General features: G+C 46.6%; 4 protein-coding genes across 4 annotated transcripts; 2 read left to right on the forward strand and 2 right to left on the reverse strand.

Annotated features, from left to right (window-relative positions):
• Positions 1-607: 607 nt before the first annotated feature.
• Positions 608-1,657, reverse strand: EMWEY_00029580 (hypothetical protein, conserved; the record flags this gene model as incomplete). The annotated part of the gene is made up of 3 exons (XM_013481535.1): positions 608-947; positions 1,063-1,464; positions 1,566-1,657. The coding sequence occupies 3 exons, from the start codon at positions 1,655-1,657 to the stop codon at positions 608-610; spliced, it is 834 nt and encodes a 277-aa protein (XP_013336989.1).
• A 4,401-nt stretch (positions 1,658-6,058) lies between these two features.
• Positions 6,059-8,069, forward strand: EMWEY_00029590 (mitochondrial carrier domain-containing protein, putative; the record flags this gene model as incomplete). Its single annotated transcript, XM_013481536.1, has 6 exons — positions 6,059-6,122; positions 6,467-6,675; positions 6,870-7,025; positions 7,231-7,394; positions 7,750-7,816; positions 7,920-8,069. 6 exons carry the CDS (start codon positions 6,059-6,061, stop codon positions 8,067-8,069), a joined length of 810 nt encoding a protein of 269 aa, XP_013336990.1.
• A 3,546-nt stretch (positions 8,070-11,615) lies between these two features.
• On the forward strand, positions 11,616-13,131 carry EMWEY_00029600 (oocyst wall protein COWP, putative; the record flags this gene model as incomplete). The annotated part of the gene is made up of 3 exons (XM_013481537.1): positions 11,616-11,828; positions 11,886-13,013; positions 13,072-13,131. The coding sequence occupies 3 exons, from the start codon at positions 11,616-11,618 to the stop codon at positions 13,129-13,131; spliced, it is 1,401 nt and encodes a 466-aa protein (XP_013336991.1).
• A 969-nt stretch (positions 13,132-14,100) lies between these two features.
• EMWEY_00029610 (hypothetical protein) lies at positions 14,101-14,301 on the reverse strand (the record flags this gene model as incomplete). Its single annotated transcript, XM_013481538.1, has 1 exon — positions 14,101-14,301. One exon carries the CDS (start codon positions 14,299-14,301, stop codon positions 14,101-14,103), a length of 201 nt encoding a protein of 66 aa, XP_013336992.1.
• Positions 14,302-18,150: the final 3,849 nt, after the last annotated feature.

Genomic DNA, 18,150 nt, shown 5'->3' on the forward strand with positions numbered 1-18,150 from the left:
CTCAAACGTACGTGAATGCACTGCCTCTCACGCGCCAATGCCGAGAGAAGTAATGACCCCTAATTACTTATGTGAATTTGTATGAGGTGCGTGAGGGTGGCGATACGTTTGTGCTACACAAACGCCATACAGCAAGGGCCCCGCAGCTGCCTACCAGCCAACAGCCTTCAAGCGCGACTACACCAAAAACTTCAAAAACAAACAGACGCGTAGGGTGACAACACACACGGGCGTCGCCTGTTAGCCTACTCAGCTGTAGGGCTCGAAGACAAGGCGATGACCCATCGGCTATCCTCGCATCATTCGCTACACCAACAGTCTTACTGTGCCCCTGCATCGAATTCGGAGGGAAATGGCCGCAACTCTCAGGCCGACGGCGTCCGCTGCGCGGCTTTTGCCGCCAGTCGTCATTCGTTGCAGCGCAGAACACCTCTGCCCCAAATATATTACCCATTAAGGTGGAAGGCCCCTCCCGGCGCCGCGGCAGCCCCAGTCCCTCAAAACAGCTTCGTCAGGTGTACAATTAATTGACTAACATTTCCAGGTGTGGTCAGTTGAGAAAGGGGCCGCAGGTCTGGCAAGGAAGGAAGGGCTTCCACCTTTAACCTCATCCTCTCCGCTGAGGCTTGGGCAGATCGCGCAGCGTCATCATCCTGTTGCTGGGTGGAGGCCTCCTCGAGGACGTGCTGCGTCCCCGGTTGTTGTTATTGTTGTCGTCGTTGCCATTATTGCTGTTTCCTCCCCAGCCAAACTTTTGCCAAAACCAGCCACCCCCCGAGTCCTCCTGTCCAGTGTCACCCTCCCCGCGGGTCGATGAAGGCCGTGCTGCTGAAGAGCCCCCTAGTCCTCTTTGCCTGTAACGCTCCTGTTGTTCCTGCCGTATGGCCTCCAGCTCTGCATCTGGGTCTGGCCTGCGGGAGGAGGATGACGAGGATGACGAGCTAGGGCTGCGCGACACATATGCAAAAAGCACCTTGAATCGGTGCCTGTCCGTAGGCAGATTACTCGAAAAATACGATAAGCAAGAAGAAATATACACAAGGTTACTGGTATATGACTCACCCGGAAATCTGCTGCCTTGGCGGAGAGGCGCTGCTGCCTCCAACAACAGACGAGCCTTCCCGTGACTGACGACCTGCCGTTGGGAGAGGAGAACCTGACACTCCTGAGGGACCTGACGAGTCGTCTCCAGAAAAACTACTGATTACAGCTTCTATGAGCTGCGCATTGCTGGCTAAGGCATCCAGATCGAGCGTTCCCTCTAGCACGATGTACTCCTGAGGGTTGCCCGTCTGCACGTGCGGAGGCCGGCCAATCCTAAGCCGAAAACCCAACGACTCCAGCAGCTGGAGGAACAAAGGGCTCACGTTCAGCACCCTTTCCCTCAGGGGTGAGCCGCTTTGTGCCTTTACCCACTTGAACTTCGGCAGATTAGGGTCATGGCTACGAGCTGCCTGGACGATACTGCAAAGGCACAGACACATAAACGCGTATTTCTTGAGTGCAGAGCATGGCCTGCATCTAGCCCCAACTTCGCTGCAGTTGGTTAGACTTGAGTTCCTTACTTATTCACAATCTTCAGCACGAGCTCGTACGCCCTTCTCTTTGCAACTGCGCTAATGGGAGCATCCGCGATGCTGCTCAGGATGCTATCCATCCTTACACGCAGGTCATGCTGAAGAGACGCAAAGAGTCTGCAAAAACGGCAGGAGCTGCGTTCATCTCTGCCTGCTTCGTCGCTGCTCGCCGAGACCCCGGAGACCGGTGTAGTCCGCCAGAGTGGGAGGCGGTAGGCGAAATAGCAACCACCGTGTTGAAAACACTGATTTGCAGTTTCTCAATTCACGAAACGCGTATTTGCTCTGTTTCCTGCCTACCAGACCCTCTTTATGCTGCCGGTGCAACCCGCAATGGTTCATGAACAGCCCAGTGTGTTGCTGCATGCGCTGGCAAGTTTGTTTCGACAAATGCTAACTTTTAGGATATTTGTCAATTTTGTGCATTCTTTAGCCGTTAGAGTTTCAGCGTTCGTTGCTTTGTGGCATGGAGCGGCCAGCATTGCACCTTCCTGCAGTTTAGTCCCTTCGCAGCAGGTGTGGACTATTGGCTCGTACCTATTAACTACATTGCAGGCTATAGAATGTGCGCTGTGTATATCTACGAATTTAGTGCACAACATATGCATGCCTGAGCTTCGTCGTGACCAGGAGCTGGGGTGACTATCCGGAAGAGCATGTGCTGATCCCAAACCGGCGTGTGGAGGTCCTTTAAGGTTGTCAGTTACGCTACGGAGCTTGTGTGTTGCGTTTTACCTTCAATATCGTAGTGAAGTGGCTATGATCAGGCCGCTAGAGGAAGAAAGCGACGCCACTTAATGTAAATATCAGGTATAAAGCTTTGTTTTGGCATGCCTGCCTTCCATCACTTTAGCCGACACAGGATGGCAAAACGTCTTCCTCTTGCTCCCACAGGGACCCGGACGGGGGCGTTCCTGCACGCGCCTGCAGGATTGGGTCGTTTATTTCCTCGGTAGCTAGCTGTAGACGTGTACTGAACTTCTGCACGCACAGTATTGAGCCTCATTCAGGCTACTCCTGGCCCTGAGTCGCCTTGTGGGCAGCTCTCGGCTCCTGCTCGTAGGGGCGTCAAAGTCCAATCGGCACACAGAAAATCATCAAGGAGATGCATCACAACGACATCAGTGGGGAATCACTGCTCCACCCAGCAGGAGAGGTTTCTTTGGGAGGTCTCTGCGGATTCCGCAAGGAAATCTGTCGTCTACCCGATCGTTTGTTTGTCCGTTTTGGCTTTAGTTCTCCTCTTATCCCCCAATTTCATTTATAGTGAGGCGCCGTCACTCATGTAGCCACGCTCTAGCAACCCCGAGGGGCCAGTGAAACGCTCTTCGCTGCTTCGTTCTGCTAAGCCTGAGTAATCATTTTGTGTGGAAGCTTCCCACATATCAAGCCAAAAAGCTCACCAACTCGGCTGTTGTCGTAGTCAAATACGGCGTAGAATTTCTTCAAAAACACATTTCCCAGCACCTGACAGTGTCACTCCCCTTCAGCCCTCACATTGTATACAAGCATGCATGAAAGTACATATATACGTTTATGTTTACTTTACATATGGATACATTCAAGTCCAATGTAATACATATTCAAATATATACCGAATAAATATCTGTATATACGTAATTGACTCACGATGGTGCGGCTTTGGCCTGATGGCAGGGGCAAGGCCATCATGGCAGAGGTGCAGCGAGGGGAAGAAGAGGCTGCATCGCTCTGAGTGTATTCGTTAGGATTGACTGCAAAAACGTGGATGTCGTCACCCGGAGTGGGCTGTAGTACAAAAGAGAGGCGTGATGTGTTTCCTCCGCCTGCTTCGTTCCGCATAGAGGAGGCTGCTGCCTTTTGGTGTATTTGTTCGACAAAGGCGCTGGAGCCGCCAATGCCTGAAGTGCCCGTGTCAATCACCGCTATGCATGGAAGCTGAGGTGTGCAGAATCCAACTGTTGCATCGTCCACTAAAACATCCCACAGCCACAGTTCCCATCTATTGCTCTGCTTTGACAGCAGCGGGAACCATGCGATCGCGACACCCTTCTGGATGTAGCTAAAATAATATGCAGTCAGATCTTCCCTTGCGAACGAGAACCAGTATTGTGGGGCTTACTGTCGGTTAAAGCCGCCAAAAGTTACTTCTCCCGCTGAGGAAGCACTCAAAGGAAGAGCTATGGCAAACATTGCCAACTTGATGGCTCCCGCCTCCACCAACTGTTTGATTAGAGAACTCGACTCCTGCACATTATGTGGATGGCCTGATATAATTTATTTGCGCTTTATTCCCATCAAGTGCACAGCAAAGGAAAAGGAATGCAATGCACCGAGGCCGGCGATGCCGTCGAAAGCTGCAGGAAAAGTTTCAAATGTGGTTTTGACCTTCTTAAGCGTAGTTCTTCTCACGAAGTTCAGAAAAGGGGTATTCGGCTTGCCGGACTACAAATCCAATCGCGTAGTCGTGGAGCCTTGATGCAATTCATTGAGCTACAGGATACTGGCTGGGGGAGGGAAGCGCTCACTTGACTTTTTGCAGGTGGAGCACTTCTCTGCCTGTCATCGAATCAATATATCCTGAGGCGTATGTCACACGCGTTTGCGGCTGAGGTGCTGCTTCAGGAGAAACGGCTCGATTGAAGGTAGCCGACAGTTCGGGATTGAACCGGCTGTGCAGCAGGCAAGAAGCTACTAGGCAGCTGATGAACGGCACCCAGGTGTACGAGCTGCCTGCAGCCATGTAAGGATCGTTCACATTCGCACTGCTGTGCAGATGGCTTTCAGCGCCACATCCACTCACCCGTGTCAAAGAGTACTTTGAATGGTTGCGGGGGAGTTCCTATTCCAATATTCCCGTAAAATCTGGGCTTGAATTGTGTCACATGCTTCGCGCTGTCTAGTCAAAATATAAACTGACTGAAGGCTGCCGTCAGTCCAGAGGGGCAAAGACACCATCCCCGAATCAGTGGACTGTCTTGGTGGTGGCTCTGAGCTGTCGGAGGCTTGTGAGAAGGTGTGCCGCAAAATAAGCGTATTCGATTCATCTCCAACGTACTAGAAAGCGCCTGGCGGGGCTGTCGCGAAAGCCTCCCGGCCCCTCCTACTGGAAGAAAGACAAAGCCCGCGAGCAGCAAATGAGCGAAACGGCGGACCCACTCCATCCCATCTAAAATGAAATAGCAGAAGTACCTCTTCTTCAAACACAACGGAATGAGATAATTAAGGGAAGAAGCATCATATTCTGGCAGCCCCCCACTGGCGGTCAACGAACTCATTGTTGGTTGTTCGAGATGGCACGATGTGATGCTGCTGTGCTGTGCTGAGTGTACATACAGCAATATTTATCCATAATATACGGGCAGCCTGCGTCTATTCCTCTGCTTTCGCATGAAGGCACAAAGGATGAGATGCTTGATAACTGAAAAGGGAAAACACCCGAGTTTGTCACTGGAACTAATTGACAGCCACTCCTGCATGCAGGCACCGTAGGACCAATGTACTACAGCATATTTCGTCTGGGGTTTTGAGCTGAGACTGGCTATTCGATGGTATGTGAGAGAACTCCTTCCTAAACCCTTTCATTCGGCAGAAGAAGACGGGCTGTCTAGGCAGTCTCATCAGAGCGCCGGCTGTCAGGAACTGCCTGTTGACACTGCATACACGTCACTTCCAGACAACAACGGGTGGCTCCCTGCAGCTGCACAACTGTAACATGACTGCATATATTTCATTGGCAAGTTCAGATAAGTCAGAAATTAAGCGTGAAAGTGAACGCGGCCCAACGGTTACCACAGTGCCTCTAGATGCATTGAGCGGCACATGGCTAGTATTGAGTTGCTCAGCTGTCAACGCCACCCCACAAACACACAAAATGTGTGTAGTGCTCAAATAGTTCTCAGTCACTCAAGAACCGTTGATACGCTGAGTTGGAATTGAGGCAGCGGAGCCCCGCGTGATACGATCCACAGCCCTTGTTGGGCCCCACAGGGTACCGCTGATTGTGTAACAGTGTGTCTGCTGTTCCCTCCATCTGCTATTTAAATAATGCGTTCAACATATTCATATGAATATTAATTTGTGCAGATTCCCATTCTTCGTGTAGCTGTTTCAGTCTTGATGTGAGCATAGCACGATCCGAGCGCCAGCATCTGTCGACTCGGCTGAGGGGCCCCAAAAGCGAGTCGACCGCCTCGTGTCTGGAAGGGTAAAGTTAAACGGTTGAGTTTTCGATTTTACAGAGTTCTTAGTAGAGTTAAAGAGGGCACAAAATGGAGAAAGAGGGGCGCGGCTGAGCTCGAGACTCTCCAATCCTCCCTCTTACTCTTTTGCTTGTTTGTATGTATATGCATATATGAGATGCCAGCAAATATAACACAGGCATATGAAAGTGGAAAATCTTCAACCAACCTGCACGGCCCGTGGGACCCTGATGCACGTGCCTCTGCAGTCGTGCACTCCATTCCATCTTCGTATCCCAGTTGGGTGTCTGCCGTTGAAAGATGGAGTCCACAGCCCCCGCGGAGCTGCGTCTGCGGTACCCGAGGCTGCCGGATGACTTGCAGGGTCTGCCAGCAACGATGGCCTCTGCGTCTGTTGCGGGTTTGCTGTCTCGCGTTCTGATACATCCTCTGGATACCGCCAAAGCAGTCATTCAGGTACAGACGACGCCACACTCCCACTCCCTTAGGATGCTGGGGGGAAGCTCCAGGACGCTGCGTACGTTAAGCTATCTGTGGCATATGGACGGCGCCGCAGCTCTCTACCGGGGATTCGCGTGAGTTCGCAGCAAATAACCCTGTACCCTCTCTACTTGGTTCTTGGATAGCTACCGTAACAACAAAGGAGCTGATGGCGGATAATTTGATGTTCCTGAGGCTGTATGTGCAGTATCACGGCTGCACTGGCAGTGCCGGCAACTTGTCTTTATTTTAGCACCTACGAAGCCGTCAAGACACGGCTGCTGCGCCTTTCGCGTAACCCCGGGGATCCGCAGCAAATAGCAGCAGAATGCAGCTTCACCAGGGCGCTGCTGCTCGATTCAGTTTGCGGATTTACTGCAGAAGCTGTTGCCTGTCTTCTCTACCTCCCCATGGACGTGTGCAAGGAACGCCTGCAGGTGGGCAGCCCTCGGCACTGGCCTTGAGCGCCAGCTCTAGCTGCAAGGGCAAGTGCAGATGAATGCGTTTTACTTGTTCACACTGCAGCAGCTTCGAGTTTCTGTGGGTGAGTGCATCATTTCCTCTGCCGTCACCTCACTGCGCAGCGAGATAGTTTCTGTGTTGCCACTAGGCAAGTGGGCTGTTGCTGCAGGTATATTCAGCAATGCAGCCCGAAGTTGCCAAGAAGAGGAGACCCACTCTTGCTGACGTCATGCGAATGGGTGGCTTGTCTGGGCTGTATAGAGGCTACGGCGCCACTCTGCTTTCTTTTGGCCCTTTCAGTGCCCTCTTCTTCACCCTCAACCACGTACGTGTCGGTGTGACGAATCCGGGTGTTCTTTTGGTTTTCTGTTATCTTCTCTGTAGTCATTGACGAGCTTTTATGTGTTGCCTGCGGACCAATTGTGTGTTTAGGGTTGTTGTCTTACGCTATCTTGTTCCCTTCGGTGTGGTTCGTCTGCCTGCACTTTATCCCTTCTGAGTTGCGTTGGTGCTTCGTTGATGTCTTTCAGCAATTCGGCAAGGCAGCCAACAGCCTGATGCTGCCGTCAGAGGTCAAGATGACATCACCTTCCTCTTCTCTCCCCTGCAATCCTTTCGTGGCGGCGTCTGTAGCGGGGGCGGCTGCTGGCTGCGCGGCCTTTCTGACGGCGCCACTAGACAAAGTGAAGCTCAGGTGGGTCTTCGAAGAGTCCGACGGTAGGCCTTAAAAGTAGAGCTTTGGCCCGTATTGGTATCCTATTTCCTCATAGAGAGGTGTCCTGTGGCCGGGAATCCTATCCGCCAGTGCCTGGTTAATAGAGGAAAGTGAAATCCGAAATGTATATATATAGCACTTCCTAAAGCCACTGTGGATTCATTCCCCTTTAGATTGAACAGAGGGGGAAGACGTTGCGCGTTCTAATAAATAAAGAAAAATCAATAGAGGAAGAGAACCAAGAGCAATAATTATCGCATTGCCTGTCCATTCTATTGTGTGTCTCTCTCTCTGAGTCTTTGTCGGTGCTCTTTTGGCTTGCAATGCTTCGCAGGCTGCAAGTTCAGGTGGAGGCTTCTACAGGCAGTCGGCCCCCGTTTTTCTACAAACATTTTTTTCATGTGAGGTGACTTTGAAGGGTGCATACTGCCTTGAGCAGGGGCCTGGTGCGTACGCACACATTAACTGGGATGGAGAAGCGTACGCGTTGCTTGTTCATTTCAGGGTCTAATTTCTCTCTACAAGTCTGAAGGACTGGCAGGATGCTTCGCAGGCGTTGGCGCGCGAACTATGTTTCACTCAGCTTCTCTCTTTATGACTTTTCTCTTCATGCAAAACGCCCGCAACGCCTACTGTCGTTATTTTGAGGCTTGACGACCTGCAGCTGTAGCACCCGCAGAAACACCGGCAGCCGCAGTTGCAGAAGTAGTGAGCACAGGAGTTCGCTAGGTGCATGTGTGACTCTTAACGTTGAATATAGCAATTTCTACCCTAAGGCGCTCCAAGGCCAACTTGCATCGTTACATATGGATCGTGCCATCTGGCAACAGACAGCAACTGTGGCGCAGTGGTGTTCATCTGTTTCTCGTTGTCCTAGTAATTGGCTCCAGAGAAAAAACAGTTGGACAGCTTTTTGATGGCCCTGTGTGTGCTGCAGCTGAAGCTGCAGTTGCAGGTTTAGGCCGTCCGTGCGTGTGCGTACGAGAAGTCCTATTGATAGAAAGCAAGGGCAGAGAGGGCAGCTAACGCTGCAAAAAGAAGCGCCCACGTTGGGTTGTCCTGCGCTGAGCGGTTCATCACGCGTGCGAGCCGCCTGCGCATTCACATTATTCTGGTGCCACGTGGCATGGGTCGCCTCAACAGCAGAATATGCACAGCTGACTGCCTTTTTTGTAACGTCATCAATCACTAACGTACTAACTGGTATCATCACTTACTTTCGCTGCACACTGTGGAAATAGACACATGTAACACTCCAACGATGCAGCAACGCGAGGACTCTTTCCTACCTGAGAAAAAATAATAATATAGCTGCCGCCACTTACCTACACTGAGCCGAAGGAAACGGCAGACTCAGATTCGGCATGGCATCCTTGCAATTAGCTTTAGTCTGCGACGGCTCCACAATGACTTCAGGCAGGCACCAGGTGGAAATGTCCTGCCAGAGGCGCAAGGCGAGTGAATCTAATGACGTAAACAGGTTGCATGTACGCTGTCTGCTGTTCAATTCATATTCAACGGCTGGCCTGTTCTTCTCGGACGGATTCCAGCGGTAGGTCGACCGCAATGTGCTGCTATCATGCTGAAATATCAAGGCATGTTACCTTCTATTTCTGTAGTGTTCCTTCCCTCATATTTATTGTGCAGGTCCCACATTTGCTGACTGAATGTGGAGGAGTGTCAGTGCCTTCGGAGGCTAATGCAGCGATTTTGAACAAGAGATATACACAGAAGCATGTATGTACCAACATGCCAAGCTCTCCTTCATCTCTTTCAATCCAAGTGCTCTTGGAGAAACCGCGTAGGAGGTTGAGGCGGTCAATGGTGTAGTAATTGGAAAGGCAGAAAACGGCGTCCCGCAGAGCAACACAGCCAACAGTGTCCCACGCTGTCCCGTCGCATGCCCAGAGAAGTTCGTTGAAAACATCTGAAGGTGCAGAGTAACGTGAAAAAGATTCTACTCTGTCAGCCACGCGATCTTTGAGGATGGACGGGTTTTCATCTCCAGAACACCACTGTTAACTAGCTAGCTGCAGCTGTATCAGTACCCGATTCCTGAACTGTCAATATGTCCTCCAGCATCATACCACGGGCTTCCCGAAGGTCTCCAAGATGAACACGCGGCAAGGCAGCACCCGTTCCTTGTGCACGCGTTGGGCCTACCAAGACTTCACACATGATGGCTCAGCTTATTCTGAATGTTTGCTTCACCTACACGCTAATTTCTCTCTGAGAGACTAAAGATAGACGTTGCTGGAGTCCTTTGTAATCAGGATCTAGTTCATTCCTGCAACCTACGGCCTCGGCGGGGCTCGCTTGGCTGGTATTTGTTAGGGAGGTGAGAGTGAGGTGTGACTTCTCTCCCTAGCTGAAAATCTGATATCTTAAGATATTACCACATGTGTAAAACAGGCAGAGGACCGAAAGGGCCGATAAGGGCAGCAGCTTCATCCCTCGTAGTATTCGTGCCTGTCCTTCCATTAGTTGTGCCTCCCTTACATTACGTAAAACGGTATATAGAGAGTCAAAAGGAAGTGAAGTCCAATAAACAGCAACTTAAAACGTCCTCTGTGGAGTGGGGAGCACCGCAGCGGAGCGTGTAGCTGCCGTCTAGCCCCCATCAGTGCTCGGGTCCAGTGCACCATCGACACAGGACGGCACGTGACAACCACTGGGGCGAACTGCACCATTTACTTTCTTAAGCTTGTTTTCCATTCCTAAGTATTCGTGTTTTTGCATTTCGTGGAGTGGCTGAGAGCAATAGTTCACTTTCGGCAGGAACGCCTGCTCTATTTTGTACGGGCAAACCCCGATTGCTGGTTATCAGGTCAACGCTTGCTTTACTTCATTTCAGTGTTTATGAAGCCAAACCAAGCATGCTGAATGGGCACTGGGAGAATGAGCTGCTTGCAATGTAGTCAGCCAGCATCCTGTTGGAGGGTCACCTGTGCCTGCTGCTCTGAAAATCACTATCTACTGTGTGTAAAGTTTCGTAAGAAGCATAACAAACGAGAAGATATTAAAGGTTCCTGTGTCCACCTGCAAAATCAGCAATGCCACCTAAACATTCCGATCTGTGTCGCCAGTCAATTCTGTGCATCCGTTGTTGCCCTGCCATCAACCCTGAAAGCCTGAGAGGCGTTTGACCTCATGCATCATCATTCCAACCCATCATCAATAATAGGAGCCATATACACACAAGAATAAAATAATAAATCACATGAAGGGACTGTTTTAAGACACTGGACGGGCAATTTCAAATCATTGCAGAGCAGCTGGAAAGCGAATCCCCGCGGTTTCTCGATGCGGCGAATGCCATAATAAAGTCCAATTATTTATGCTACCAGGCTTCTAGTACTGTTTTGACGGGCAGTGTCGCATTGTTCAGTCCAACGAAGGCAGGTACTTTTGTTGGGAATAAAGTGATTGTCTACCGGAGCAAAGCTACTGCTCATTGGCGCAATGGTCCCACAAATGCGGTAGTGATGTGCACAGTGCCACTATTCAAGTTCGATCTAATTGTCCTCCCTGCTATGAGGTGCACTTGAAGGTTTCAACTGCAGCCTGCCAAAAGCCACTCTCCACGGGACGGAGCTTTGCAGGAAACAACGGATGATGCAGGGAGATGCCTTGCCCTGCAGGGCTCCACCTTAGCAGTGGCTCTTTGGACGTTCAAGCGGAAAATGTGAAATTCCTTCGTCCGAATATTTGGACGGCTTCCGTCCAGCACGGTCCACGCTTCCTTATCACTTCACAAACAGCCACAGTTAGAGTGCACGTAGGCGGGAGGATAACATATCAGAGTATACTAGTCAATTAGATGGACACAATGGTTAGTTATGAAACAGAGGCAAACCCATCAACTGTAGCTCTCATGTGATGGCTGTGGCATCGCCGGTCGAGCTCGCCAAAGTATATACGCGGTCGACCGCACAGAGCAAAAAATGAATATCTGCTAGATTGCTGTACCAGTTCGAATGCATCTTATCTGCAGTGGCAACGGGTCTCTCTGGGCAGGCAAAAAAAACAGATTTTGCCGAAAGTGGCAGTCTTTGAAGGCAACAAATCTGCGGTGTCTGTACGCCCTGCCAGGAATTCTAAGCATACAGTGCGTTGACCGGCGCCTGGTTCAGTTCTAGCTTTTATCGTTCAGTTATCGGTTTGCTTTTTTTTTTCTATCGCTCAATCCTTTTTTAAAAGATGAGGTATTATATTATTGCTGCCACATTGTTTTGTTCGGCCACGGGGTCTCATTCCCTCACCGCTGGGGGCGCCGATGCTAACGCAGAAGGCTCTGCAAAGGCGGTGATACGACACCTGAAAGAGATGCCCCCCCCTGTAAAGTGCGGATGCCAAGATGGATACACTCTCACTGACGGGTCCTGCATCCGGACGTTCGAAAGTGCACCCCAGGTAAACTGAATTTGACCATACCAAACGTTGACTATTCGTGACGCAACTCTTATATAGGAAATATGCCAAATCGGGAATATAATGGACGGCCTCTGCGTAATGCCTGCACAAGCCGTGATACAGTGTCCTGAGCACTACATCACGGTTTGCAACAAGAAAGACAGGCTGGAATCGCCCTGTTGCGCCAAGCCAGTGACAGCAGAGAGGATTTCTATTTGTCCAAACGGAACAGAGTTCCAGGATGGCTACTGCACACGGTTTATTGCTCATCAGCCGATCGTCGAATGCCCTGTCGGCTTTGGTCTCACCGAGACTGGAACTCAGTGCGTTCAGGAAGAGATTGGAGAGCCTGTTCCCATATGTGTCCCTCCGGACGTTCTGTCACCGGATGGAGATTCTTGCATAACAACAGTTGAGAAAGGATTTGAATATGTTTGCCCGGATGATTATGCGTGCATTTCGTACAGCATAAAGAAGAAAAAGAAATACAGCCCGATGTGTTCCGCATGTGCCAAGACAACGGAGACACTGCCACGTTGTGGATGCCCTCCTGGCCTGCAGGAGGTTGAAGGCTTCTGCTACGATCCAGATATTTATGCTCTGTGTCAAACTCGCCCAATGGTCCCCCGAAAGCAGGCACCATCAAAGAATCAGGTAGCATATCCGTCGAAAGATGTTCCTGAGCCGGAGCCAGAGATTGACTGCTCACCAGTCGCACCCGTCGCATGCCAGTGTCAACTTCCGTTTAGCCTTGAATGCTCCGGAAAACTGTGCAGATGTCTCCACCGGGAGGTGCTTCCCACCATGCCAATCTGCAGAGGGGAGCTTGACGAAGGCGGGAATTGTCTAATTGGGGCCAAAAAGCAACCTGGCTACACTTGCCAGGAAGGTTTCACATGTGATGTCATTAACAAGAAGGGCCAATGCCGGTGTGCCCGAATTCTAGTCGCTGACCCCATCTCCAGATGTCTCGTTGGAGAACCCCACGACAACAGATGCATTGAGGTCATCAAAGAGGACAAGGTTGTGGAATGCCCACCTGGATATAATGATGATTGCTGTGATAATCAGTGCCAATGCACCAAGACACTCATGGCCGTGCGACAGATCAAGTGTGAAGATGGTGCAGTAAACATTCAAGGGCAATGTGCTTATGTATCAAAACCTTCACCCGGATGCTATGAGGTAAGTTTCTACCCATCTTGGATACTGCTGTTCTTTCCAAACGACCTCACCTCCTCAGGGCATGCTTCGAGGCGATAGGTGCATCCAGGAGGTCATCGTCCCGCCCGTCTGCGGATAAACGTGGAAGTTTCCCTGAAACTTCTGCGTGTATTGAACTAGTCTCAATCCAATCGCATCAACAAATCGCAATTGTTTTTGAAACATAGATTTTTTTGAGAAATCGCCTACTTGCTATGCATCCATTTTGCGAGAAAGTTCTTCCACCTCCCTAATTGCGTCACGTTGAGCATTCGAACGGCCGTGCAGGTCAGGCTCAGACATATCTGGAGCCAGCAAGTTGTGCATAAGCACCGACCCCGCTGCAAATGAGAGAAATCCTAGGCCAAGAGACCACAGATAGTCTTTTAGTGCTATGCCAGTCGCCATGGTTGCCCTTTGTGAATGAGTAGACAGAGTGACTGGCAGAGTGTCACCTCAACCTTGTGAGTTTGAGGGTAGGCTGGCAGAAGGAAGCTGCTGCGGTCGAATCCGGCACGACAGAGACCCACGTGATTCCACCTATAAGCCGTCACAAAGATGTTCTTCTAGATTCTTACAGATTAATTGAATTTTTACCTAACGAGAAAAAATGGATTGACCCTGTCTGTTCCATCCGGGCGAACTCTCGTTTACACGCTTGCCGACATGCGTTGCAGTGGTGGCATGGGGCTGATAAACCACTGCATGCATTGTTACACAGTGCACACATTTCTACAACATGAAAATTTCGAAGGGGCTGTAAGAGTTTAAATATAAGATGTCCCGTGCCTCGGGAAGGCACGGGACATAGTGGTAGAGTGATGCTAGCCGGCCATTTGAATCGAAGCACATGACAACGTTACCCTTCTAGCAAAGGTACGCTAATTCCAAAGCATTGTGAAGGTGGCAGTTGGTAAACACGTTCGATTTTTGCTCATAGTATGCTGGGAATCGTTGGATGTTCTATCCACCTCCAGTACCCCAACATGCCAGCATTGCTATGTGCCAGTAACGGCGAAGGCCAGCGCAACAGGGTAAAATTCGTTCTAATTGGGCGACAAAACTTAGATCAAGCTTCGTACAAAAGATCAAAGATCCATGAAAGAGACTTGTCATCTTTGAGACCCACCATGTCAGGCCTTCCTCCTGCACCTACCTTCTTCCACTTATCTCCAGCGTCGCAAATCCACCAATTCGAGAAGAGGCCAACGTCTGCATGTTGTGTACGCATGTGAGGAGTAGATACTAATAAGTCTAATATGGTAGCCATTGTCGTGCAACTTACATTGTGTTTAGTGGGTACACGCATTTTTACTTGCGTGCTGACTACTGAGGGCCACGCAAGTATTTCACAATTGGTCAAAATTTTATTCCGTGCAGCAAAAAGGTGGTTTGGGTGTGCTTGCATGTGAAATTGCCCTGCATAACGAGTTGCTCCAAACTCTGCTGCACCCCATGACAGAGCGTGGCACTGCAGTAATGAGTGACACACAGCAAAGCGTGAAAGCGAAAGCAAGAGGACGGAAAGGAGTGCACGTCCCTTGATTGAGCTCCGCCTTAACCGATTTAAGTAGATGCTCATATGCAAAGGTTGGGCAATTGCTGCCTTCAGGCCGTTCAGATCACCTATTGTTGAAGGAAGCTGGCGAACTCTATAAAATACGCATATGCCGTGTTGTAGTCTATTCAGGCAGAACACTTGAATGGCCTTAGACGACTGTAATTGTAGAATTGCTCTGAAGCTTCAGGCAGCTTAAAGGGTGATTATTAGCAAGTTGGTGATTGGTAACAAGTGAGCCTTTAAATTGAAAACGGCAGACATGTTCTAAGGCATAGCATCGCCTGAGGAGCATTAGTTGTCAATGCACTTAAACTGAAGTAGGAACATGTAACATTTAACATGGGAAGTTGGACGAGGTGTGCGTTTGCGTCACATATCGTACTTTCTGCCAGCTAATATTTTGTAGTATTTTCCTTCGCTGATTGCCTATCTTTACAAATACTCCCAATCTTTAATCCAGCCTCTTAGTGCCTCATCCTATGAATCTGCGGAGGTGCTGTAGGTACTCTTGTGATGCGTGACAAAATAATTGTCACATCGAGAGTATTATTGCACATATAGAGAGATTCAAGAAAGAAAAAAAAGGAAAGAAAGAAGGAAGGAAAAGGAGAGATGGATGATTATTGGGGTGTAAGGATAACTATATATATATGTCTGTGGTATCTGTGCTTATGGTGAGTAGTAGGAAGGGCATATGATGACAATATGATGGGAATTAAAGGAATAAGTAGGACAAAAAATATCGTGGCAATATTATGCTAAAGGATTAAATATATTAATGATAAGTGACAGATAGATAGACATATTAAAGGAACAAACAATCAATAAAAGTGGAGAGGAGGAGAGGATTAGATGCAATAAATGCTCCTTGGGTATGCACATACATGCATACAGAGATATATGCAAAATACTATTGAATAAATATTAGGGAGATGATGGTGAATAGATAAAATAGAGAAGAAATAAATAAATTGTGAAGGAAAAAAAGAGTAAAATAATTTCTGGTGGTTATTCTACTCCTTTTGTAGTAATAGGAGTAAAGGTAGTCACATGCAAAGAATAAAGAAATACAGAGAGAAAAAAAGGAAGGGAAGAAGAAGCAAATATACAGGGAAAAAAGAGAAAGAGGCAGGCATTCTACACTAAATGGAATAAATTCCTATAAAATATTTAATTAAACAAAAAGAAGGAAATATAAATAAATAATTGTACATTGGACATGATAAAGAAGATAACATGAGCTTTCTTTCTTGCTGTATTCCTTCTTGTTGTTACCATGATAAGAAAGTGTAATATAAGACAGACAGATAAAATAGTAATATTTATCTGTCCATTAATATTATTAAATAAAATGATAAAATATACAAATATATACAAAATATATAAAGAAAAATCTTCTTTCCTTAATAAGACAGGAGAAGGAAGCCATCAATCAACAAACAGGCTGCTGCTGCTGTTGCTGCTGCTGTCCTTGTTAGATCTGTCCACCACGACTCCTCGTGCTGGTTTTCTTCTTCTTTATATAGATGTACAACTAAATAAGGGATATTTCTTTTAATTATTATTCAATATGAAGTAAAAAGAAGAAAATATAAAAGAAAGGATGCTATTTAATCACCTTTATACATGATACAAAGAAAAAGGAACCAACGGTCTATTTATATTTGAAGAAAAGAGGCATTCTTTTTATTTATCATCATCTTTCTTTCCTCTTTTTATTCATTTAATTCAATAAAAAAGAATATTTTATTTAATATGTTTTATTTATATTTATATAAACACATTTAATGACGTAATCATGAATGATGATACATTGAATGACTAAGGAGGGAATAATATATTCATATTGAATTGTATACATAACTAGGTGTGTATTTCCTCTATTTCTTTTTTATTTATTTATTTATTTATTTCTTTTATTAAATTAATTATTTAATTAATTAATAAACACCTTCTTTTTATATAATAATGATTTCTTTTACATCCTCCTTTCGTCGTCTAGGTGGTTGTTGTTCATACCTCGGCCTGTTAAGGTCAATATTGCAGCAGCAGCAGCAAATGCTTCTGCTGCTGTTCCTGCTGCTGCTGCTGCAGTCACACGAATCAGGAGGACTAGAGAAATGGGAGAGACCATTAGGGTGGAGTGCACAATATGGTCCTCGTTATGTTATTTATTGGGGAGGAGGAGGAAGAGGAAGAGGAGGAGGAGGAGGAGGAAGAGGAGGAACATCATCATCTATATATAAACAAGACCTTCCTTTAGGTACCTGTACATATAGTCATTATGCATATACACCTAATTTATCTTTATTACCTTATTCTTCTATAGAGGATTATTATACTACTTATATGTATGAATATAATTTATTAAAATATAATAATGATAATAATAATACTTCTCCTAGTCAAGAAGAAAAAGAAGAGGAAAAAAAAAAAGAAGAAGAATTAATTTATCTAAATATATTACCTTTTTATGATCCTTTACCAACAGCAAGAGGTCTTCCTCTTAATATAAATAAAAAAAATATACACAGAATTATTCGTGTCCTTAGGACAATATCTATTGAATTATCTATTAATTATATTAATAGATTAAAGGATATACAATTATCTTCTTCTTCTTCTTCTTCTTCTTCTTCTTCTCCTTCTTCTTCTTCTTCTTCTTCTCCTTCTCCCTCTGCTGCTGCCAAGTTGGAGGCAGAAGGAGCACGCTTATTAGTGGTGATTCTTGAGGTATATAACATAATAAATAAAGAAAAAGAAATAATAAATAATGATGATTTATTAATAATAAAAAATAAAATAAATTTAATAATAAATAATATAAATACACAAAATAATTGGCAAATAAATACATATATGTATTGGATAGAGGCATCTATACAAGAAACAAGAGAAGGATTATTTTATTATATTAAGGAAATAGAGAATAATTTATTATTTTATTCATTAAATATACTTTCTTATTATTTATATCTACAAGAAAATAAACAAATTAAACAAGAAAATAATTATAATACATTAATTAATCTTTATCTTTCTTCTTCTTTTTCTTCTTCTTCCTCTTCTTCCTCTTCTTCTTCTTCCTCTTCTTCCTCTTCTTCTTCTTCTTCTTTTCCTTTCTATGATTGTGATCATTTATTATCTAGTAATTTATTTGCTAATTTACAAGGAAAAGAATATATATGTACAGATTCTTTTTTTGCTGCTTCTGTTGCGCTGCAGCAAGCAGCAGCAACACAATTAACAGCAATTAGTACAGAAAGAGGCAAACAAATTATACAACAAGCAGCAAATCGTCTATATGCTGCAGCAATTGCAGCAGCAAAAACAACTAATACACAAAGTCCTTTCTATCCTGTTGCTGCACAACTACTCAAAGATGCAGCAGCAACAGCAGCAACTACAGATGCACCAGCAACAACAGATGCAGATGCAGCAGCAGCAGCAACAGCAGCACAATAAATGATTCAAACAATCGATACAATTACTACACATAAACATCGCAACAAGAATATTCTCTTTATTTATTATTGCTATTTATATATATATATATAT

This window comes from Eimeria maxima, genomic scaffold, assembly GCF_000499605.1.
Source record: "Eimeria maxima Weybridge genomic scaffold, Emw_scaff350, whole genome shotgun sequence".
NCBI classification, from domain to species: domain Eukaryota; phylum Apicomplexa; class Conoidasida; order Eucoccidiorida; family Eimeriidae; genus Eimeria; species Eimeria maxima.